This window comes from Bos mutus, chromosome X, assembly GCF_027580195.1.
Source record: "Bos mutus isolate GX-2022 chromosome X, NWIPB_WYAK_1.1, whole genome shotgun sequence".
Taxonomy (NCBI): domain Eukaryota; kingdom Metazoa; phylum Chordata; class Mammalia; order Artiodactyla; family Bovidae; genus Bos; species Bos mutus.
In genome coordinates, this window is record NC_091646.1 from 109,678,080 (window position 1) to 109,702,427 (window position 24,348).

Consider the following 24,348-nt stretch of genomic DNA (forward strand, 5'->3'; position numbering starts at 1 on the left):
CTGGTTTTTCTCACAAACATCTTTTGTGTGTTCCAGGATGGAATCCAGGATCCCACATTGCATTTGGTTGTTAGGTCGTCTTAGTCTCCTCCATCCATGGCAATTTCTCAGTCTCCATTTTTTATTACCTTGTCAATATTGAAGAGTACTGGGCAGTTACTTTGTAAAGTGTTCTTTGTTTGGACTTACCTGATTTTGTTATTGTTGATTAGATTTAAGTCATTGGGCAGAAATACCCCGGAAGTGATGCCATCCCCTTCTTGGTACATCATATCCGGGGGATATGATGATATGTGTTATTATTGGTGATGTTAATTAACTTTGATCTCTTCTCGTCATATTTTTCCAACAAAAAGTTACTATATTCCCTTTGTAATTAACAAGTACTTTCCATGCAAAAATGATAATCTTGCATTACTCATCAGCATCTACCAATGGTTCTTGCCTACACTTATTGCAGTACTGTTTACTTGGTGTTAATTTTGTTTGCCGCATGCCTTCTGCCTTTATCAGATTAGTTGGAATTCTACTATTGGAACGGCTATCCTTGTTCTTCCACTTTTTGAGGGAGCAGTTAGCAAGGGAAGAGGTTAGGGAAAGAAGATAGCAAGTTCAGATTTAGGCATGAGATACCTGTGTGCCATCTAGATGGAAATATCTAGAAAGCATTTATTATTGGCATCAAACAATAGTTGAGTTTAAGATGTTGGAGGCAAGCACTGTTGTTCTTTTGTATTTTAGAATGTAGAAACTGGGTTCAGAGTGAAAACCTGAGTCATAGTAGGAAATGAAACTGGCAAGGCCGCTGAGGGCCACATTGTTGAGAGCCCTGATTACCCAACAGACAACTTTGGGCTTTGTTCAGTGACTTATGTATGCCAATTTAAAATTTGTCAGGAGGGAACAATTGATAATCCAATTCTAGCTCTCAGTCTATTATAGCATTTTGTGCAACCATAGGGAAACCAAATTAAATAAAATCTAAGTACCTAATGAGTTGTAGAGGCCATTGGACAAAAAAAAGGTGTTATCTGGAGTTATTGGAGAAGGCTTTGAGTGGGACCTAGAACTTGCTGTGGGCCTGGATGGAATTTGTAGTGAGTGGACAACAGAAAGGGCAACCAAGAAGGATGATGCTATCAGTAGCTCATATTTATTTTATTGCTTACAACGTGCCAGGCACTGAACTAAGTGCTTCAAACATTTAATGCCCATGTCCACCTTATGAGATAGTACTGATGTAACCACTATTTGACAGATGAGGAAACTGCACCTTGAGTGTTTCAGTATTCTCTCCTTGTAGGCAGCTGGACAAGGAAGCCAAATAACACATGAGCATATTATACTACAAGCAAGTGAAGAACTAGTGAATAAAACGAGTGAAGAACAAGTGAATAGAACAAGTGAAGTTAGATGAATTGGAAGTTTAATAGAAGCTCTTGCTGATGTAGCTCACAGTAGGGATGGACTTTCTTTTGCAATCAGAATAATTATAGCTACTATGTATTGAGTGCTAGCTATGTGCTAGACATTGTGCCAAGTGTTTTGCTTGCTTTATCTCATTTGATCCTCTCCAAAACCTCATGAGACATAGATGCTATTTTTATCCCTATTGTAGAGAGAAAAATTCCTCCAGTCTCTCATCCAAGGTTACAGTGCTGGTGAGTGGCCGAAATCTATCTTAAGTCTAAAGCCCATACTATTCACCACTTAGCAATGCTCCCTAGCCCACTTCCATTCTTTTAATAGGGGTGAATTTGGCACTGGGACCAGAAAACTTGAGATTTACAAGCTAAGATTCCCTGGTCCCTGACTAGTACTTGGATGTGGAAACTGTCAAATATATATGCCTCTGTGACTTTCTTTATTCTGTACCTCAGTGTTTGGTCAACCCCATTCTTTCTTTGGGGATAATTCAAACAGGTTACAAACTGGTCTTTCAAGTCTAGGAACATTCTTGCTTTAAAATGCATTTGCTGTGTTTTAAATCCGTTATATGTTGATTTTGAAGCCCAAGAGTTTGGCAATAGGTGCTCTAATTTCCTTTTTGTCTAAATTCTTGAGAGAAGGCTCTTTGTCAGTTCCTTATACTGACAAAAAAGATAATTTCTCAGAAAGAAATAAGCAGAAAGAATTAATGGGAGGATAGAAGGGATCATGGGCTTCCCACATGGCTCTGTGGTAAAGAATCTGCCTGCCAATCCAGGAGACGTAGAAGACATGGGTTTGATTCCTGGATCAAGAAGATCCCCTGGAAGAAGAAATGGCTACCCACTCCAGTATTCTTGCCTGGAAAAGTCCATGGACAGAGGAGCCTGGTGGGCTTTAATTCATGAGGTCACAAAGAGTTGGACCTGACTGAGCGACTAAGCATGCACACAGGGGAAATGATGCTTTCTTTTGTTATTTGAAGGGTAAATAAGAGGCAGCCAAAAGAGGAAAGATGAGAAGGCCATTCTGGAAGAGTGAGTAGGATTAACAATAATGCAATTTTTGATTTGGAGATTTAAAATTTTAAAATATTAGGAAAACAATTGGTGACTCTTTTTTTAATCCCAGGATTGTAAATAACTTTCAAAGTTATGACATCAGAGACAGAAACCATGAAGGAAATATCTAATTTATATAAGTATATCTAATTACATAAAGATACAAAAACTTCCATACAAAACTGCCATGACGAACTATGACAATGGCAACATGGGAAAAATATTTGCAATAAATGTCAAGTAGTCTGTATTAAATGGCATTAAAACATAAATAGCTTCTTATAAGCCAATAAGAAAAAGAACATACCGGTTGAAAAATAGGCAAGGCCACAAAAGAAGAAATACGGCTGGGCAAACTCATGTTAAAAAATAGTTTAATATTTCTGGTAATCTGAGGCACGCACATTAAAGCAGTGAAGTGTGTGTGTGTGTGTGTTGTAGGGGAGTAAAGTTAATTTTCACTCTACCCTTCTAAATTCGTGGCTTGAGATCCCCTTGTAATAAAAGAATAACAAGAGGAAAACAAACGGACTTTTAATAACTTGTGTACCTCCTGTGTGTGTGCGAGAGACCCAGGAAAACCAAGTAACTCCTTGAAAGGGGCCCAAACCACCACCTTAAATACCATCTACAGCTAAAGACAAAAGGGTGGAGGGAGCCGGTTCCTGGAGGTGACCAGGAGAGGCACAGTAAACAAGGGTAAGATTGTATGCAGATTTTAAGTTGCTGCCTTTTCTAGTCATAAGAGTTTCTAGAAATTCAGTCATTCTTCTCTTCCTTGTACAGAGAGGAGACACTCTTACAAATGCAGATTTTCTTTATAAATGCAAATATCTCTTAGAAAAGAATCTCTTCTACTTGATTTTCAGGGCTTCTCCTGTATCTGCTGCTTTTTAAAAAAAAAAAAAAAAAAACAAGCTCAAAATAGTCTTTATGACAAAGGGACATATTTGACGGTGGCAAATTCTGCTCCCTTTTAGTGTTTTGCCTTTTAAAACTGGTAATGACCTCTTGGCCGGGCTGTAGCAGAAACACATTTCTCATATGTTGCTGGCAGGAGTACAAATTCTAAGACATTTTCTGGAAGGCAGTTTAGAATTGTAGGCTAAAAAGCCTTAAAATCCGTATTCCCTTTGAAGACCTAGAAATTCTCATTCTAATGAGAGACCAAATACTAAATGTTTAGTCACTAAGTCATGTGTGACTCTTTTGTGACCCCATGGGCTGTAGCCCACCATACTCCTCTATCCATGGGATTTTCCAGGCAAGAATACTGGAGTGGGTTGCCAACTAAATGTAGACTACTACTACAAAATGTAGACTAAATAGTGAAGGACCTGAAAATTTAGATATAACTTACATGTGTGACAGGAAGAGATGGGTTGAGTAAATTGTTGCATATCCATATAGTTGAATAACATGAAGCTATTAGAAAATGAGATTATCGAAGTCTGTTTATGACATGGAATATGCTCAAGATACAGTTTGGGACAGTGCCCGAAGCCAGCAAGCTGAAGAGATCAGCAAGGTGAGTAGAGAAAGCCTCACCTGCCTTGCTAAGGAGGTTGAGCTTTTCCTATAGTTACTGGCCAGCCATTAAAGGATTCTAAAGGAAAGATCAGAGATACATTTTAGAGCAATCCCCCTTATCAGCAGTGTGTCTGGAGGCAAGAAACCAGTGAAAATCATTTCATCAGTCCAAGGAGAGAGAAGATGAGGCCCCAAGAGTTTTATTCACATTAGTGAATAAAACCCAAGACAGACTTTGGGTAGCCTAAGGAATGGATCTTTGCTATGGTGGGTTATGTTTATAGGTATTCCTTTAAGAACCCCCAAATAGATGGGTGCCCTCCTAGGCGGTGGAGCCAAGAGAACTGGAGCTGGGCCTTGGAAGATTGTGTTGCAAGCCAAATGCTACTCTCCTGTCCCTCTCTCACTCTCTTTCCCTTTGATTTAGTTTTCTCATCCTGTCATTGCTTAACCTGGCTAGCCCCTCAGTTAGGATGGTCTTGGTGACTGGCCATTCTTCCCGCCTACATTTCTCATAGTACTAACACTTCTTCCTATGAACAAAAATTTTCTTCTTTCAGTGTTATGACCATGAGGGGTTAATGAATATGATATTGGGGTTGAGCAGAATTCGACAGGGAACAGGGTATTGATGCCAGTGAACCTGGGGCTAATATGACCATGGAACAGAAACAAGAACAGGAAGTGGGACAAATGATGCTGAGAGCTTGGGTGGAGAAGGTGGGAACCTGGAACCAGAGTGTCTCAGAGGTAGAGGATCAACTGGTACAGCTGCTGGTACCTAGGTTATGTGCTTAGGAAAAAATGGAATTTTTGAGTTTCTGGGCAAGATAACAGTCACTCTCTCCTGTAGAAGCTGAGAGAGTGTGGTTTTTTAATGGAACCTGCAGGTTTTTCCAGGAAAAACCAGCCCCAAAAGATTTCAGTTCTGTAAGGATTTGAGAATCTCCAGCACCCAGTAGATCAGAGAATGAAGCTGGTTGGATGTAATGTGAGCCTGTCTTTGGGGAATGCTGGACTCTGAAACCCATCTGTGTAAATATAATTTGCTGCCCAGGCAGGTCTGTGTTTTGAGATGTCTCAGCTTGTAAGGAGGAGATTGGAGGAGCTATGTTGTGGTACAGATGTGAGGACCCTGGGGTGACTCCATGTGTGCTGTGGGAGTTGAGGCACAGGGCGAGAATCTAAAGAAAAGAAGCCCCCATGAGGCTAGGACCATGTCAGGTGTGAGGTGAAAAGTGTTGAGAGTTTATTACAGGACCTGGGTTCTTGCCAGAAACCTCATCAGAACCTTCCCCCTGAGTTTCTCCATCTGTAAAGTGGGATTTCATAACAAAGCCCTGCTTGCCTCCCAGACAGTGGATCAATGGAAGGACATGGTAGCATTTCTCTGTTATGCTCCCTGCTCTTTTCTTCAGATGCCTATCCGGGCAGATGGCAGCAAGAAGACAAAGTGCCACGTCGGTGCTGGGATGTACTCAGATGCCTTCTCATCTTCCTGCCCTCCTTGTTTGCACTTCCAAGTATCCTCTCTTCCCACTCTATTTGCAGCTGAAGGGATAGTTTAGCTTTCCGTCTGCTAGGCTAAAACACATGCCAACAAAATTTGGAGGCCATTGGCAGCCAACCAAAGAAGAGAGCAGGGATATTTGGGCCAAGGCTGGGGGCCTTTGGGCCTCTGAATTAACATCTTATCTTCACTCTGATCCTTTGGTTGATGGTGATTATGGATGTGGTTCCAGCATGACAAAGCAGAGAGGTTTAGTGTCGTAAATCTAGGACGCTGCCAGAGGAGACCATGAGTTTACCGGAAAAGAAATAGGATGGGGTCGGGGTCCTTTTTCAAACCTGTTTTTTTGATATTCTCCATGTATCTGATTTTAAAAGTTGCTTGAAAAAGATACCCTCTATCCTGGTGCTGGGGATAGATAGGCAAGATGGGGAAAGCCAGTGTGTTGGTTGGAAATGACATGACCATAGGTGAGTAACTGTTGGAAAACTCACTTAAGAGTAAAGACTAGATGAGCTGCCTCGAAAGAAATCAGATCCGTGATTAAGTTGGGACTGGAGGCTTGCTTTCTTCAGGAGGTTTCTGGGCTTCCCCATATAGGGACATCGGGGATCAGAACCAGCCAAATGGGGCAGTTACAGAGAAATTGCCCCTCCCTCCCCCAAGAATCTGCTTATTTCCTCTTGGCTGTGTGTATACAAAAGTCGGGAGGAGGGGGGGTGTGTTGCATTTTTGCGTCTCTCTTTTAGTGTGTCGGAAGTATCTAGGGTATTCCAGAAGCTCAGGAAGATTGCTAGCATGACTCTTAGGTGACTCCAGAAGTATTCTTTACAAGGTGCTTGGGGGCCCCTGTCTGCTTTCTGTATACTGTAACTTCTGAGTGTAGCCTTTGATGGCCTGATGCTGGGTAATTATGTACAGCCTCCAACTTGGTCCCTTGCCTAAGGTGAGTAACTTTGCTTCCGGGTCAGTGGTAAAGAATACCAGCTTGGTTTCTTTCTCTCTTGTACTGTTCTGATGGGTAGGGTGGGGAATTGGGGTTAAGTTCATGTTTGGGTGATTGAAATTCCAAGTTGACAGTCCTTATCCCAAACCATGAAGGTCAGATGTATTTCAGAAGTCTTGAGTTTTTTGGATTTTAGAAAGGCAATACTGAGACTGTGGAGTGTTTTACAGACACTGCCAATGGGATCTGGGACAGCACCCCCTAATCAAAGTACATTCTTATTGTGGAAAACGTATGAATACTCACCATAAATGGAATAAAGACAGTCTATAAAGAGCCTCAGCTCAGTTCAAGTCATGTCTGCTACCAAATTAGTTTTTTTTTTAAAAAAAAACCAAACCCCACATTCTGTTTCTTAGACCTTTTTGGATTTGGCGATTGCAGATAAAGGATTGTGGACCTGTAATTGTCACTGGGTTTGCACTTTTAATCAAATTGATCTACAGGGGAAAGTAACATTCTCAATGGATTTTTTCTTGGTGGGTTCTTGATGAGGTATTGTGTGAGTGATGGACTCCCGGCTGTGTTCCTTTCAGGATCCTTTCTTCCCCATTCTTTCTCTTAGTCGCTGCAGGGATTCAGGTATCTCTACTTAGAGTGATTTTCCTTAGAGTACCCTTTCCTTTTAAATGTAGATTCTGAGAGAACTGATGAACAGAATATAAAGAAGATACCCGGGACAAAGCCAAACCGGCCCATAATGCCAATAATGTCTATTCATAAATGCTTACCACAAGAGAGGAACACATAGCAATGATTTTGTAAATCTGCAACATTAAGTCACCATAGGTGAAGTAACTCCATAAACATGAGTTTCATTCTTTGGTCAGTCTTTTGTCCTGCTGAATGTCTTTGATCAAACCTTGAGTACACCTGGCTGCTTAGAATAGTTGAATCTCCTAGGGCTTTTGTTAAAATGCACAGATTCCTGGAACCCCTGACTTATGGAATCAGCATTCCTCATGGGGGGAGCCCAGGAATTTGCACTTTGTACAACTCTGCAGGGCTTTCTTTGTCCCCCTTGAGCGAAGTCAAACAAGGTTTGACTTTGGTGCAGTCAAACTGCCACTGCTGTGGGTTTCTGAAGGCTGTAATAACCTAAGCCTAGTTCAAACCAAGGAGCATGGAACTGATAGTCTCTTAGAAGGATCAGGTTCTTTTTGTTTGGTTTGAGCAGGGAGAATAGAAGAGGAACCAACTAGTCAGGCTTTGAAACAAACCAATCAAATGTGGGGGAAGAAAAATAATTTTCCCTCTACTCTTATAGGTTCCTGGCTGAGACACACACCCCCTCCTCCACAGTAAGATTAACAGGAGAAAAACAACGGAAGTTTAATAATATGTATACCTCCTGTATACATGGGGGATACCCAGGAAAATGAACTCCCTGAAATGGCCCAAGCTACCACCTTAAATACCATCTTTAGCTAAAGATAAACATGCTTGGTATTGGTTGAGAGGTAGGGGTGGAGGAGGCCAGTTCCTGGAGGTGACCAGGAAGAGTGCAGTAAACAAGGGTAAGGTTGTTACACAGATTTAAGTCCTTGCCTTCCCCCTTATTGAGAGAGTATAAAGATTTAGAGTTATCCTTTTCCTAGAGGGAGACACCTGAACAAATGGAGATTTTCCATATAAATGTAAATATATTGTACAGAAAGGTAACTTCTACAGTTTTCAGAGCTTTTCCTATGTCTGTTGTTTCTTAAAATCAGTCAGCGTAAAATAATCCTTGTGCCAAACAAACTTTGGGGTAGCAAATTCGGCTCCCCTTCAAAATCAAAGGGAAATTAAGAGCCTGGGAGTGGCAAAATCAATAGGATTGCCAGATAAAAAACTCAAGCTGTCCAGTTAACCTTGAATTTTGATAATAATGTTTTAGCACATGTATGTTCCATGGAATACCCAGGATATACCGATACTAAAACATTGTTCATTGTTTATCTGAAATTCAAATTTAACTTGGCATCCTGTGTTTTTGTTTGCTAAATCTGGCAAAGTTAGTTATTGATTAACCCACCTTCCCCCATGGGAGGCAAATCAGAGGGTATTTGTGTGCTTATCCTATGCTCAGAATCCATTTTTACTTGTCCTGGGTTAAAAACTTCTTATCCTGGCTACTTGTATCATATCATACCAAAGCTGAAGTATTGAAAAATTGAGTGTTCTAGAGGGTAAAAGGAAGTGAGGCTGAAATGGCTTAAGGAAAAGCTTTCCCCATCTCCTGTGCTCCAAGCAGTTACTTCTTCTACTGTCCATCCGTCTGTTTCCTCTTTCCCCCACCTTCCCCACCACACACACAGCCAGTACAGGCACACGTAGATGCATGTACAAACACAAACATGTTTAGAAAACCACTTGCTTGTCTTTTAAAGTTTTTTATATATATATATTTTTTCCCTGTAAGAGTTTGGTTATTTTATTGTTAGTAGCATTAGAATTAGCATTATTAAAGTAACACTGTCTCACTGTGTCCAGCATTTCTCATGATAACCAAACAATTTTTTTTCCATTGCAGATCTTTCTCCTGGCCTGCCCTCCATGTCCAGGAGCCATTGTCATCTTCAAGTAAGGGCAAATTGTTTTTCTGTTGCTGTTGCTGAATTGCTTTGTCTGCTTGGTAAAAAAGGATGGTGAACACATTGTGAGCACATTGAAGTTGCAATGCTATATGTCTGGGCTTCCCAAGAGACAAATGTCTTCAAGGGTCCAATGAAACAGGGAGATGTTATATGTGGAGACTTAGCCTTTGTGCTTTTGGTAAGCTCTGGCAGATCCCTTCTACCGATTCCTTGTGGTGATGGTTTATGGCCAAGACATGCTCCCTTGGAAGGTTGCCACCCTCCTAAAGTTTCTCTTGAGAGCCTGCTGGGGCCAGACAGCCCTCCCCTACTCACAGAGCTTTGTACTGTGGTTCTCTTGTTCCACTGAGGATACTTTAAAGGCCTGTGTTCTTGTGTTTTTATCTTTTATTGCTCTTGTTGTTGTTAAAGTGCAAATTAAAGTGAGGAGAGAAAAATATCACCTTATTACAAGTCCTGACTTTCTTTAAAATAACAAGCATCCAAATCTATTAAAGTGTATTGCAGGCAAATCATGTTTGTCTGAAGGCAAGTTTACTTAAATGAAATTCTCAAGAGTCCTGGAAGCCTCATGTGAACCAGGAGTTGTGACCATTTTGCTTATCAAACCTTTTATTAGAGTTGCTAATGAGAAGCTAAATCGATCCAGTTAATTTCATCTCTTTCCCCCTTCCCCAGCCCCCATTTTGGAGCTGTTTCTGAGCAGGGAAATGGCCCCAAACCAGAGAGAGGGGGCAAAAAGTAGAGAGCCCAGCAGATCCTTGGATAATTGAGAGTGGCATAAATGACTTTCTGATTTACTAAGTCATTAAAGTGTGAGGTAGGGGAAAATATACCCCATTTGTTGCTTCAAATAGCTCCTTGGAATAGCCACTTAGTCTCTTGCCTTAGGTGAATAACTTTCTGCTGGATGAGGGGTAATGTGTCCCGATTTCATAAGTCTCTTACTTGGACAGCTCCTAAGGAAAAAGGGGTATTTAACCCTGTTTCCTTCCCTTGATTTCCCAAAATGGGGTCAGTCTTTCAGTGCAATGTTTTAAAACTAACATTTATTGGTTTTTATTTCATTATTATGGGAGTTGTAATTCTCATTACAGAAAATGCAAAAACACACACAAAAAGAAAATAAGCACCATCACTAATCCTACCAAGAAATTATTTTGGTTACTGCCCTCCTTTTTTTTTTTTTAAACAAGCAGAGACCATATTTTGCTTTTGTTTTGTTTTCTTTTTTACTGTATCCTTCTAAACTTAATTCAATTTATATGTGTTTGTACATATAAAATACATAAATATGATTGCTGGATTTGTTTGTTTTAGTAGTCCTCCCCTGCCCCTCATTTTCCTTGTTTGGTTTGGCCTTTGCCCTGTCTTTCCACATTGTCCCTGTATATTACCAAACCAGTATGTATCCTTCTATATTTTTCTTCATGCTTGTAGGTATACACACACACACACACACACACACACAAATGGGTTTTGGAATGTTTTGTTGTTTTTGTTCATTGTTTTACAAAAATAGAATCCTATATATACATCCTACTTATTTTCACTCAACAATATCCCATGAAAATCTATCAAAGCCTCTTGGTATAGCTCTTTGTCTTTTAAAAGGCTAGAAAATATTTTGTGGATACACAATTTATTTAGCCATTTCCCTATTGATGAACATATACATTCTTTCCAGATTTTGGCCACTACAGTCCATGCTGAATTTAAACATCATTGTGCTTGTGCCCTTACATACTAGTGCTTTCAATTTATAACACATGTATACACACACACACAAATGTTTATTTGTAAATAAATATTTGTTACCATATCAATTTATAAAAACAGGCTGTTATAATTCACTTTTTCTCTTTGTAATATATGAGATTATTCTTTTTTTCACATCCCTATCAGCATAAGGTTTTATGATTCTTTTATAATCTTGACAACTTAATGAATGTATTTGCTTGGCTAATAATGCATTTCAGTATTCTCTCATTTTTTGTCCAGTTGGATTTGCTCTTTGAATTGTGTGCTCATATTACCTACCCATTTCCTAGGGGTTGTTTATATTTTTCTTAACTTGTAAGGCCTCTTTGTATATTTTGGATATTGGCCCTCAGGCTACCATCTTTATTATAGACATATTTCCCAAATCTGTATATGTTGATTTTACTGATGGTATATTTTGCCACATAATTTTTTCTACATCCCTTTTTTCATATCCAAATATGATAATGTTTTTTATAGCTTCTGGGTTCCCAGTCTTTGTTGAGACTGTTTTCTCAAAGATGGATAACCAGTGGTAGTAGCAGAATATGTTAAGTAATTCCTACTTTCCCTTGTAAATTGAACTACTATCTTTGTCATTAAACCTTTTATATCCAAGGATCCATTTATGAATTCTCTTGTTTTATCTGTGTGTCTTATTTACCTTAGTCATGTTGATTAGATTAAATTAGCTTAAAAATATTTATCTTGGCTATTCATTGGCATTTTTTCTTTATACACATTTTAATATCATTTAATCAGTCCCCCAACCCCATCCTATTGTGATTTTAATTAGAACGGCATTAAATTTATATTTCAATTTTGTAAGAATCATTTTTTAAATACATAGCTGTTTTTGTCTAAGAAATGGTTATTTCTTTCCTCCTGTTCAGATCTTATTTTATACCATTCTTGATACATTTATTCTAAAGAATTAAGAGCTTTTCTGTTAAAAAAAAAAAAAGAGCTTTTTTGTTCATTAGGAGTGCAATATTGTCCTCCTTTCCGTTCCTAAATGCCTCTTGCTAAAATAGAAAAAGTTTATTAATTTAAAAAATACTTTTCATATCTAGCTATTTTACCAAATTGTCTTGTTAGCTCCAGTAACTTTTATTTTAGTTTTATCTTTTTTTTCTTATCAGATTGCAGCAGATTTAATAGTGGCCCCAAAGGTATGCCCAAGTTGTAACCCCAGAACCTGCAAAGGTAACCTTATTTGGAAGAACTATCTTTGCACATGTAATTGCAGATTTTGAGATGAGATCACCCTGGATTTAGGGTGGGCCCTTGTATGTTTGTTTGTGCTCAGTCATGTCTGACTCCATGACTCCATGGACTGTAGCCCACCAGGCTCCTCTGTCCATAGAATTTTACAGGCAAGAATACTGGAATGGGTAGTTTATCTTTTCTTTCCAATGGTTATTCTAATTATTTAATTTTCTTCTATTTTTTGCTAGAAACTCAAAGACAGCATTAAATAAAAACAATGCTGGTGGGCCACTTTTTCTATAACCAGTTTTAAATAGAAATGTTTTCTGTGTTTTTCCATATTTGCTGTTGGTATTTTTAAATAGTTTCCACATTTACTTAGTGATATTTTAAAAGGGAATGTTTTTGTATTTTATCAAATGCTTTTTCAATGATTTCTGATCTTTTTTTTTTTAAAGTTTTTGATATAGGGAATTATGTCATTAGATATCTGGTTTTGAACAACTCTTACATTACTAAAATAATATATTATATTACTGTTTTGATACATTGCTGGATACTACTTGTCAATCTTTTATTTAGAGCCTGCCCTCAGTATTCATAAGTGAAATTGGAGTCATTTTTTTATTGGATTCTTCAAGTTTAAGGATTAAAATTATGTAGGTTACATAAAATGAACTGCAGAATTTTCCTTCTTTTTTCTGGCCTGGCATACTTTAACTACCTTTAGAAATTATGTGGTTTTTTTTGTTTTTTTGTTTTTTGAGATCAGATAAAATTCAACTGTAAAGCCCAAATATGAAGTCTCAGTGCCTTTTTCAATTGGTAGACCCTTAATCACCTTTCCAGTGTTTTATATGGTAAATCATATATTCAAATCATTGTGGGTAAATGTTGATCATTTGTATTTTTCTAGGAGTTATTTATTATAAGTTTTCAAAAATATTGCCATGAATTTAGTTGAGCATATAGTTTTATAATAAGCCTTTCTCATTGTAGTCATATTTTTCTTTCTTGGGCTTAGTCTTGTCTGACTTTGTGTTCTGTCTCATATTTTATATATTAGTCAGTTTAGTAAGCACTTTTATCTATTTTTGGTGGCTTTATAGAACCTGGTTTTGGATATATTTATCCCTTTTACCTTATTTTGATTTTTATATATATATTTTTTTTTTGGGAGGGGGCTTCCTTTGTGGCTCAGGTGGTAAAGAATCTGCCTGCAATGCGGGAGACCTGGGTATGATTCCTGGGTTGGGAAGATGCCTGGAGAAGGGAAAGGCTACCCACTCCAGTATTCTGGCCTGGAGAATTCCATGGACTGTCTAGTCTATGGGGTCACAAAGAGTTGGACACGAGTGAGTGACTTTCACTTTCACTTTCATATATATATTTACTTAATTTTCAACATTTTATATTTATTTCCTTTTCCTGTTTTTGCCTCCTATCTCAAGATTTATGCTTATTTCTTTACTTTTTGTCTTCTTTAATTGTAGTTTTTTATTCTGCTTTTTTTCACTTGATGATATCACAGGTTTTCCCCTATTTTATCATGTACTCACATTGCTCACATCATTTTTAAATTAAATTTTATATTTTGAGAAACTATGTAAAATAAAATATAACAAATATCATTATGATGTAGAAGTTATAAGGAAAATACAGAGAGATCCCATATACCCTTTAATTAGTTTCCTCCAGTTGTAACTTATTGCAAAACTGTGCTATGATATCACAAACATACAGTCAATACAAAGAATAGTTTCATCACCATGAGGATCCCTCCTGTTGTCCTTTTAAAGCCAAATTCGTTCCCTCCCACTTGCATGTTTTCCCTGACCCCTGGCAACTCATCTGTTCTCCATGTCTTTAAATTTGTCATTTCAAAAATGTTGATATAAATGCAATCATGCTGCTGCTGCTGCTAAGTCACTTCAGTCGTGTCTGACTCTGTGCGACCCCTGAGATGGCAGCCCACCAGGCTCCCTCATCCCTGGGATTCTCCAGGCAAGAACACTGGAGTGGGTTGCCATTTCCTTCTCCAACAAATGCAATCACATTGTTGCATAAATGCAATCAATATAAATCCCAAAGGTGATTAGCTTTTTTTTTTAATTTAGCATAATTCCTTGGAGATTCATCCAAGTTTTTAACCATACACTTAATTTTTCATGGGTACTTATTATTCTACTGTGAAAATACTGTGTGCAGTGTGAAGTTGAAAATCATTGTTTTAGAAAGTAGATAGCTCTAATAGTACAGCTCTGTTTACTGTTCTTAAAGGACTTTGTCTTAAAGGATCTTATCTAATCCTCCAACTAATGTCATGAGATAGGGAGTACATTTTATACACATGACAAATAAAGCAGTTGGGGCCAAGAGATTTTAAATAACTTGGCTAAGATTACATGCTTTTAAACTGTGGTGTTGGAGAGTCCCTTGGACTGCAAGGAGATCCAACTAATCCATCCTAAAGGAAACCAGTCCTGAATATTCATTGTAAGGACTGATGATGGTGAAGCTGAAACTCCAATAATTTGGCAACCTGATGCGAAGAACTGACTCATTTGAAAAGACCCTGATGCTGGGAAAGATTGAATGCAGGAAGAGAAGGGGACAACAGAGGATGAGACAGTTGGATGGCATCACCAACTCAATGGACATATGAGTTTGAGTAAGCTCTGGGAGTTGGTGATGGACAGGGAAGCCCGGCATGCTGCGGTTCATGGGGTCACAAAGAGTAGGACGCAACTGAGCGACTGAACTGAAGATTACTTAGTGGCAGAGTCAGGATTCCCTTTCTTCCTCTTCCTGCTAATGCTTTTAATCGGGTTTATTGTGTGTAGTCAAGGTGGGGAGTATTTAACATGGATATCTCATTTAGTCCTCCCAGCATGCCTATGTGGGAGGTACAAACAGTACCCTCAGTTAGATCAAGACAACAGGCTCTGAAAGTTTATGTGATTTAAGTGGCTTGTAAGTGGTGTAGGTGGGATTCGATCCAGTATCTCTCTGACTGCAGAACCAGTGCTCCTAAACACTGCCTTATGTTGCTTAAGGGAGTATTTTCTGTTCTTCTGGTACTATTGAAAGAAAGGGTTAACAACCATGATAACATCTGATTTAAAATTTCATAAATTTCAGTGTACACAGGTAGGCCCTGCTGTGGGTGCATTGACTAGTGCTACCTACCCAACTATTATTTTTTCTAGCAGCCCTTTGCTGTGGCAGCCACACATGAATTTGTTTGCTTCCCAGCAAAGCAGGGGCTGGCATGCTCTTCATGGAGGCATGCCCAGTCACTGCAGGAAAGGGGTATGGTGTGCCCAGCAGGCTGCAAGCACCATGCTGCACAGGGGCTGGCAATTCTCTTTAGGGTGGGGAAGGGGCGGAACTCTCCACAGGGTTCCCATGCTGCACTTGACAAGAGGGAATGATGGTTCCCCAGTGTTCTGGCTGGGTCCCAGAGTGCTCCCTTTATGTGCCTCACAGTTGACATGTGACCTGCTTAGTCAGCTGCTGTAACTGGCTGCCCAAGGGAAAAACATGTGCCTCGAACGTGGAGCCTCCACTGTAGCAACCTTGGGCATGGTTGACTTCCATGTCCTAGAATGCCAGCCTGGCAGCATTTGGCCCCTTATCCCCCATCCCGTTCCCAGCTCTTCCATGCTGTGGACGCATGTTGTATCGAGTCTGTACAGGCAGTGTTGGTCTGTGTCTCTGAGTCTGAGCCATTTTCTTTTTATTCATTTGGCTGTTTTGAGTGATTCTCATCTAAAGAGCTATCTACCATCTTCAACATCCAAGCCACAGAATTCTTTCTCCCACTCAAGTTTGAGTATTATATCCATAGAGGCCATTCTGTGCTTTCTCTCCTGCTACTGACGTCAAAAAAGGTACCTTTTGCAGTTACCTTTAGGGAAAATACCCTGTTGCATAATATGAATCAGCCTGCCTTTTAGGTTCTTAATAAATACGATTCTCTTTTGCCACCCAAAAAAAGGAAAGAGAGCAGGTACTCCCCAGCTCCTCTGGTAGCTTTTCTTTTTCTTTCTTTTTGCCCCTTTCCTCATTTTTTTTCTGCTTCAAATTTCATTATAGAAAATTCCAAACAGGTACATACTATGCTTATTACACATTCAGTTCAGTTCAGTTCAGTCGCTCAGTCATGTCCGACTCTTTGCGACCCCATGAATTGCAGCACGCCAGGCCTCCCTGTCCGTCACCATCTCCCAGAGTTCACTCAAACTCACGTCCATCGAGTCAGTGATGCCATCCAGCCATCTCATCCTCTGTTGTCCCGTTTTCCTCCTGCCCCCAACACCTCCCATCATCAGAGTCTTTTCCAATGAGTCAACTCTTCCCATGAGGTGGCCAAAGTATTGGAGTTTCAGCTTCAGCATCATTCCTTCCAAAGAACACCCAGGACTGATCTCCTTTTTTTTTTTTTTGATCTCCTTTAGAATGGACTGGTTGGATCTCCTTGCAGTCCAAGGGACTAAGAGTCTTCTCTAACACCACAGTTCAAAAGCATCAATTCTTCAGCGCTCAGCTTTCTTCAGAGTCCAACTCTTGCATCCATACATGACCACTGGAAAAACCATAGCCTTGACTAGATGGACCTTTGTTGGCAAAGTAATGTCTCTGCTTTTCAATATGCTATCTAGGTTGGTCATAACTTTTCTTCCAAGGAGTAAGCGTCTTTTAATTTTATGGCTGCAGTTACCATCTGCAGTGATTCTGGAGCCCAAAGAACTTCTACGGTTTCCCCATATATTCCCCATAAAGTGATGGGACCAGATGCCATGATCTTAGTTTTCTGAATGTTGAGCTTTAAGCCAACTTTTTCACTCTCCTCTTTCACTTTCATCAAGAGGCTTTTGAGTTCCTCTTCACTTCTGCCGTAAGGGTGGTGTCATCTGCATATCTGAGGTTATTGATATTTCTCCCAGCAATCTTGATTCCAGCTTGTGCTTCTTCCAGCCCAGCGTTTCTCGTGATGTACTCTGCATATAAGTTAAATAAGCAGGGTGACAATATACAGCTTTGACGTACTCCTTTTCCAATTTGAACCCATTACATATTTTAATTTGTGAAATGTCACTTTTTTGTTTTTTTTTTTAATATAAAATTATTTCTCCTCTTGTGGATCTGAATGAGTTGTCCATATATAAAGAGTATTAACCCTTTATCACCTTTGCAGTAAATGTTTTTCCCAGACTGCCTTCTAACTTGTTGACAATCCTTTTGATGTATATTCTACATTTTTATTGGTCACATTGATTGGTTTCTGCACCACCTTCAATAAAAGTGGTTATTTCTTCCAGTGCTTTTATGCTTGAAGAGATTTATCATTCCAGATCAGGTAGACAATCTAGCTTTTTAATCTGTTTTCAAATATTTTAGCTGTCAGTTCATCTAAAATTCATTTTGTGTGTAGTATGAGGTAGAGATGTAGAATATTTTTGCCCAAATTGTCATTTATTTGAGCACTGTTTGTTGATTAACTATTTCCCTATGGTTACTGCTGTTACATTTTTATCATACATAAATTCTTATATATGCTAGCATAGGGGAGCAAAATTTGCCACCCCGTCACTTTGGCGTGAGGATTAATTTACGTATGTTCTTAGTTTTAAGATTGACAGAAGACTCAGAAAGTCTTTCTTTTTACCTCCTTCTTAGCTGCCTAAAGTATAATAAAGGGCTTATTTTTGACATAGTGCTCTCATCAGAGATAATCTACAGAGTATCAGCTAGGTATGGTGGGGGAAACTCTGAGTTTTCTGTTCTCATTCTCTTCATGGCCCAGCAAAATTTGTTTGCCCATCTCCATTTGACTTGCCTTTCTCCCCTTTTAAGTCCCAAACCCCTACCTCTATCATCCTGTTTTGTCTTTATTTATTTATTTTTATTGAAATACAGTTGACTTAAAATGTTAATTCCTATTGTACAGCAAAGTGATTTGGTTTTATATATATATATACACACACACACATTCTTTTTAAATATTCTTTTCCATTATGGTTTATCATAGGATATTTTTTAAATTGGAGGATAATTGTTTTACAAAGTTGTGCTTCTGCTGTGCCATGAAGTGAATCACCTATAAATATACATATATCTCCTCCCTCTTGAGCCTTCTACCCTGCTCCCCATCTCACTCCTCCAGGTCATCACAGAGCACCAAGCTGATCTTCTTGTGTTTCACAGCACTAGCTATCTGTTTTATACATGGTAGTGTGTATATGTTAATGCTACTCTCTCAGTTCATTCCCACCCTCTCCTTCCCTTGCTGTGTTCACATATCTGTTCTCTAAGATGGTATTTACGCTGAGGGTTTCAGCTATTTTGGCAAGTTACTCAGTTCTCCTGGGTCTCTCTCTTGTATACATGTCATTAAACTTTTTTATGATTTTCTCCTCTTAATTGGTCTCACGTCAATTGAATTCTTAGACTAGCCAGAAGAACCCAGAAGGGCAGAGGAAAATTTCTTCCTCCCTGACACTGAGGTTTATTTGGATGGCTTTTTATACTATTTTGTCAGTGTCTCTGTTGGGTTCGCCACCAATTTCAGACTCTTGTATTTGCAACAGCTAGCAGGCCAGATTTCTCTTCACCATTCTTCCCAGACTGTTACTTTACTCACACTTTTTTCATAGCTCATCTGAACCATTTTTTCCCCTTCCAAATGAACTTAAAAAGTTTTTGTCAGACTCTTCCCCCAAATCCTGTTGTTTTGATTGAAATTACTTTAAATCTAAAATATCATTAATGTCCTTACCATAGTGAATCTATCTAAGAAAAGACAAGGTAGATTTCTTAATTTATTCAAGTTTTCTTCTATGTTCTTTAGAAGTGTGTGCAGGTTGTATATCTCACAGATTTCTTATTAATGTCATTTCTGGAGAGTTTATAGTTTGTGATATGATTTATTCTATGTTCAAACTGATCATTACTGGTACATAGGAAAGATTTTGATTTTATATGTTTATTTTATATTTGACCACCATGCTTAACTCTTCTAGTAGTTTTTCAATTACTTCACTTTGATTATTTTGGAAATTAAGAGTATCAACTCTGATAACTTGGTCTTCTTTTAAAGAGCAAAACTTTTTTCAAGCCTGATTGTTTTAGTTAGAACTTCCTGGACAGTGTTAAATGATAGTAGTATTGGCAGGAATTCTTGCCTTGTTTCTGATTTTAAGGGAAACGTTCCTATTGTTTTCACTTTTAATTCTGATGTTGGTTATTGGTTAAAATTAAACATCCTTTGTATGTTAAAGAATTATCTTATTTTTAAATCACCATCACCCCCCCCTACTTTAAAATCAGGAATAGTTGTTGAATTTAGCTAATGGTTTTTGAGAATCTATTGAGAGGTTCGTTTGAGTTTTCTCCTTTGATCTCCCCATTTCATCTGTTACATTAATAGATTTTCTAATAACAACCTTTGTCACATTTATATGGTCAGCTTTCCATTTCCTCTGTGTACTTGGGAGAGGTTCAGATTTGGCCTCCATACTATGAATTGATAGATTTTGCACTTTGCCATCTCCAATGTGAAGTTTAATTCTGCTGCTACAATATTTTTTATAATTCTTCCTTGGTTTGCTAAACTCTCTTTTCAGTCCAGTTTTGTTATCTTTCTTTCTTGATATGTTTTATTTCAATGGCTTTCTATACCTATTTCATAGAGTTCATGTTCTCTTGTATTCTCTTGAGGATGCAATTTTCTAAAATATTTCTTCTGGTTCCGACACTAAATGAAGGCTTTTGTGCTTCCTCCAACTCCTCAGAATGCTATACATTTCCCTTCTGCTGCTAGAGGTTTTCATAGGAAGCATGCAGTCTGTGGTGTATGTTGATGCATATTTGAAGGAAGATTGATTTAGGCTTTGTTAAAGACATAGTGTATGTAGATTTCATTTGACTCTCCTTATATTCTCTTTGGTATTGGCTAGAACCCCTTCTCCGGAGAAGGCAATGGCACCCCACTCCAGTACTCTTGCCTGGAAAATCCCGTGGACAGAGAAGCCTGGTAGGCTGCAATCCATGGGGTCGCGAAGAGTCGGGCACGACTGAGCGACTTCACTTTCACTTTTCACTTTCATGCATTGGAGAAGGAAATGGCAACCCACTCCAGTGTTCTTGACTGGAGAATCCCAGGGAGCCTCATGGGCTGCCGTCTGTGGGGTCGCACAGAGTCAGACACGACTGAAGAGATTTAGCAGCAGCAGCAGCAGCAGCAGCAGCAGGACCCCTTCTCAGCCCGACTCCCGGTGGCCAGGTTGATGCACCGATCTTCCAGCCTGTTTCCCAGTGTCTGCTGGGTTTTGCTGGACCCATATGGAATCGCTTATTCCTACTTACTAGATTCCCTGACACTCTGAACATATAAACTGAATGAAGAACTGCAGCCTCCCATATGCATTGGTACCCGAGTTTTACTTGTGAAGTTTCCCATTCCCAGAATGCAATGTGAAGGCACCAAAGCGATCACTTCAGCCCTTTTGGTTTATGGGAGTCTCCAAATGGATTTAGACTGTCTTGGGGAGTTGTTGATTTCCCTTGCAAACGGTAGCCCTGGAGTGGAGGCATGGCTGGTTTTGCCAGTTATGAGATGAACTCTCCATTGCTAAGCTGTGAGGCTGACTGTGGTATAACCACTCAGTGTTTTACTGTCTTGTTTCAGATTTCTGCTGCAAGACTTGGCCCCAGATTGTTTTTTCCTCATTTCAGCATTAGTTTTAATATTAATGGAGATTTCTCCCAGATAATCATAGTAGGATGCCCATCAGTCTAAGTTTTAAGTAATTTGGGGGAGTTTTATCATTCTCTGTATCTTGATAGGTATTTTAGTAGGGAGCTAGGAGAAGCTGTGTTAGTGGTAGTTAAGCAAATACTATTTTAAACTGTAAATCCAATGTGTGTGTGTGTGTAGATACTTTTTTTTTTTTAATTTTGGCCATGCTGTCTAGCTTGTGGGATCTTAGTTCCCTGTCCAGGGATTGAACCCATGCCCTTGGCAGTGAAAACATGGAGTCCTAACCACTGGACCACCAGGGAATTCCTTATGTTTTGGTTTAGAGCAGAGATCAGCAACCTTTTCCCGTAAAGGGCCAGATAGTAAGTGTTTTGGATGTTGTAGGTAATCTGATCTGATTTTTTTTTAACTCCATAAGTATTGCTGGAGCTTGGAAGTAGCATAGACCAGTACTGTATGTATACAAATGAGTTTGGCAGTGTTCTAATCAAACTTTTCAAAAACAGGAGGACCAGCTGAAAAAGTTTTGAGATGGGTGACGGTGATGGTTGTACAACACTGTGAAGGTACTTAATACCTCTGAACTATATACTTAAAAATGGTTAAGATAGGGGCTTCCCTGGTGGCTCAGGGGTAAAGAATCCACCCACCAATGCAGGAGACTTGAGTCCCACATGCTGTGGAGCAACTCAGCCCATTGATCACAATTATTGAGCCTGTGCTCTAGAGCCCAGGAAAAGCAACTATTGACCCCAAGTGCCACAACTACTGAAGCTTGGTGCCCTTGAGCCTGTGCTCTGCAACAAAAGAAGCCCCTGCAATGAGAAGGCTGTGCAATGCAATGATGAGTAGCCCCTGCTTGCTACAACTAGAGAAAACCCCACGCAGCAACAAAGACCCAGCACAGCCAAAAATAAATAAATTTTTAAAATTAGCATACAGAAAGAGGGAAGAAAGAGGAAATTCCATGCCTACAGTAAGAGGGGGACTTTGCTTGAAGCTTCAAGGCAGTGAGACAGATTTCTGGAGTGGCAGTTAAAAGGCATATCATAGTTAGAGGGGGGTGGAGTTCGGGGACTTCACAGTTCATCCTCGTAATAGCATCCCATGCTGTTTAGGAATAGAGATTCATAGAGCTGACAGTCACACTTTTCGGCATAAGGATCAGAGCAGGGATTTTTTGTCCTTGCGAGGCTTGGGGAACCTCTGCAGCTGTCACAAGGGTTCACATCAGATGCAACTGAAAAGCCAGCCTGGCCTTTGTTCTTTGTGACTGGTCATGCTTCCTGTAGATGACCTGCTCTCTTCCCAAGGCTGGAAGATCCTGGGTTTTCCGTTATTAACCACAACAGGCTCATTGGATAAAGAGAAGCAGCCGCTAGTCTGAATCAGCTGCTACGGTGCCTCTTTACCAGGATTTGCCACTGGGATTTACTTGTCATCTGGAGACCAGGGCCCTTGGCCTCTGGAAACAGTGCTGCCCTCGGGACCCCAGACCATATTTCCTTCGGTAGTGTGGACAGTCTCCTCCTCCCCAGCTCTCACCCTGGCAGCCCTCAGCTTTTCCCAGACCTGGAAAGAAAGAGCCTAAAGTCTAGCCCTGCATGGCCTCCCATCTCCACAGGGGAAGCAGGTGCATCTAATGCTGTCCTTGGAGCAGAGTTAGCATACCCACATCCATTTACACGATCTTCCCCATCTAAAGAGCTTCCTTTGTGGCTTAGACGGTGAAGAATCTGCCTGCAACGCAGGAGACCCAGGTTCGATTCCTGGCTTAGGAAGATCCCCTGGAGAAGGAAATTGCTACCCACTCAAGTATCTTGCCTGGAGCATCCCATGGACAGAGAGCCTGGCAGGCTACTGTCCATGGGATCACAAAGAGTCAGACATGACTGAGTGACTAACACTAACTACCCCATCTGAAGGTGACACTGGAGAAAATCTAAGAGGTCTCCATGGCAGCTGAGTGGTAAGGCTGGTTCCATAGGGCCACCAGTCACGGGACCTGCAGGTGTGGCCAGGAGCAGCCTTGGGCAGTGCTGGGTGGTTTGAGAGCTTCCTGGTCTCTGTTGGAATCTGTTCTCCAGGCTGAAGGAAGGTGTCATCATCACTGGGTGTCAAGCGCTCCCTCCCCCTGCCCAGTCTCCATGGATCCCACCACCATAGAGGGCTTGAGTGCTGGCAGCCTCTTAGTTTTCAGTTTGCTCTTTGGTGTCCAGGCTGCTGTTTTTAGAAAAGGATGGAATTCTTGGTTTCACAAGGGGCTAGGAGCCCGCTGGCTCCATGGTAAAGAATCCACCTGCAATGCAGGTGATGCAGGTTTGATCCCCAGGTCACGAAGATCCCCTGGAGGAGGGCATGGCAACCCCTTCCAGTATTCTTGCCTGGAGCATCCCATGGACATAGGAGCCTGGCGGGCTGCAGTCCATGGGGTTGCAGAGTTGGACACGACTGAGCAGGCACACATGCACACACAGTGCTCTACTTAGAGAAAGCAGCCTTTTGGGATGCTCCTCTCTCTCAGCTGGGGTGTTTTGAAGGAATAGACAAAGGAAAAGGAAACTTAACTGGCTTTGGGTTGTTATCAGGTAGCTTAGCTGCCTTGCAAACACCCACTGCTTAAGGTGCCTGGTTTTTTCTGTTTGTGCACTCGTGAGGGTAGGAGTACTTGTGGAAGGAGTCACTGATTTGTGCACTTGGAATGGCAGAAAGCTCTTCCCCTGCCCCACCCCAGGTGAGAAAATTGCATAGCCCAGAGCTGGCCTACATGTGTGCCTCAGAAAGTGTAGGTTATGGGGACCCCCACCCCCAATACTGAACCCCTTCAATCTGTTCATTTTCATGTACACATGGGGGTAGTGGATCTTTGATGCAAGAAGAATTATTGGTCATGAGTGTCTGCTGACTCAGTCTGGAGAGGCTTTTAAAGGAGATGAGATGAAATTTCATCTGTGCCACAGAGAGCAGGGGGGTGCATTGCTGCGTGGAGAGAGGACTGTAGGCCGGGTATGAGCCAAGATGGGTGAGGGAAGCATGGGGGTGCATAAGGGCAATTAGGACAACCTGACATGTGATCTTGGCATTGCAAGATTGACGCCCTGTTGGCCTTGTGGCACACGATATTATGAGAGTTCAGTAGCCTCGTGACCATGTTTTTCTAGATCCCATTCCAATTTCTAAGCAGCAGTATTCTCCCCAGAGAGACTCCTATCTCTAGGACTGTCCTGGGTTCATGAGCTTGGCTCAGGCTGTACCTGTTGTAACTGACTGGTTTCACCATCTATCTCAGCACCCTCTTTCCCAGTGTGCAACAGACCAGCTGCTTCAGAACCCCCAGAGGAACAGCCTTTTGGCATCTTCACCTGGTCTAGCTTTGAACTTATTTCTGAAAAGGGTGTTTGGGAAACTGCCTCTGACCTGAGCAGCTCTCTTAATGTTCTGGGCAAGGGAGAGGAAACCCTACATATGAATGCTGCTGATGTCAGAAGGAAAGAGATCAG

The 24,348-nt window shown here is 40.4% G+C and overlaps 1 protein-coding gene across 10 annotated transcripts in view; it reads left to right on the plus strand.

Annotated features, from left to right (window-relative positions):
- TMEM164 (transmembrane protein 164) overlaps positions 1 to 24,348 on the plus strand; it is a 178,481-nt gene that overhangs the window by 62,542 nt on the left and 91,591 nt on the right. For 6 of the 10 annotated variants that reach the window (XM_070365706.1, XM_070365715.1, XM_014481455.2 and 3 more), the window contains one exon: positions 9,051 to 9,100. The exons of 2 other annotated variants lie outside the window; for them this stretch is intronic. In XM_070365706.1, the coding sequence (XP_070221807.1) occupies positions 9,051 to 9,100 (50 nt within the window). Of the gene's footprint in view, positions 1 to 9,050; positions 9,101 to 12,017; positions 12,082 to 16,557; positions 16,717 to 24,348 lie in introns of those variants that run through there. 2 more of the 10 variants (XM_070365713.1, XM_070365714.1) reach the window with 2 other exon arrangements.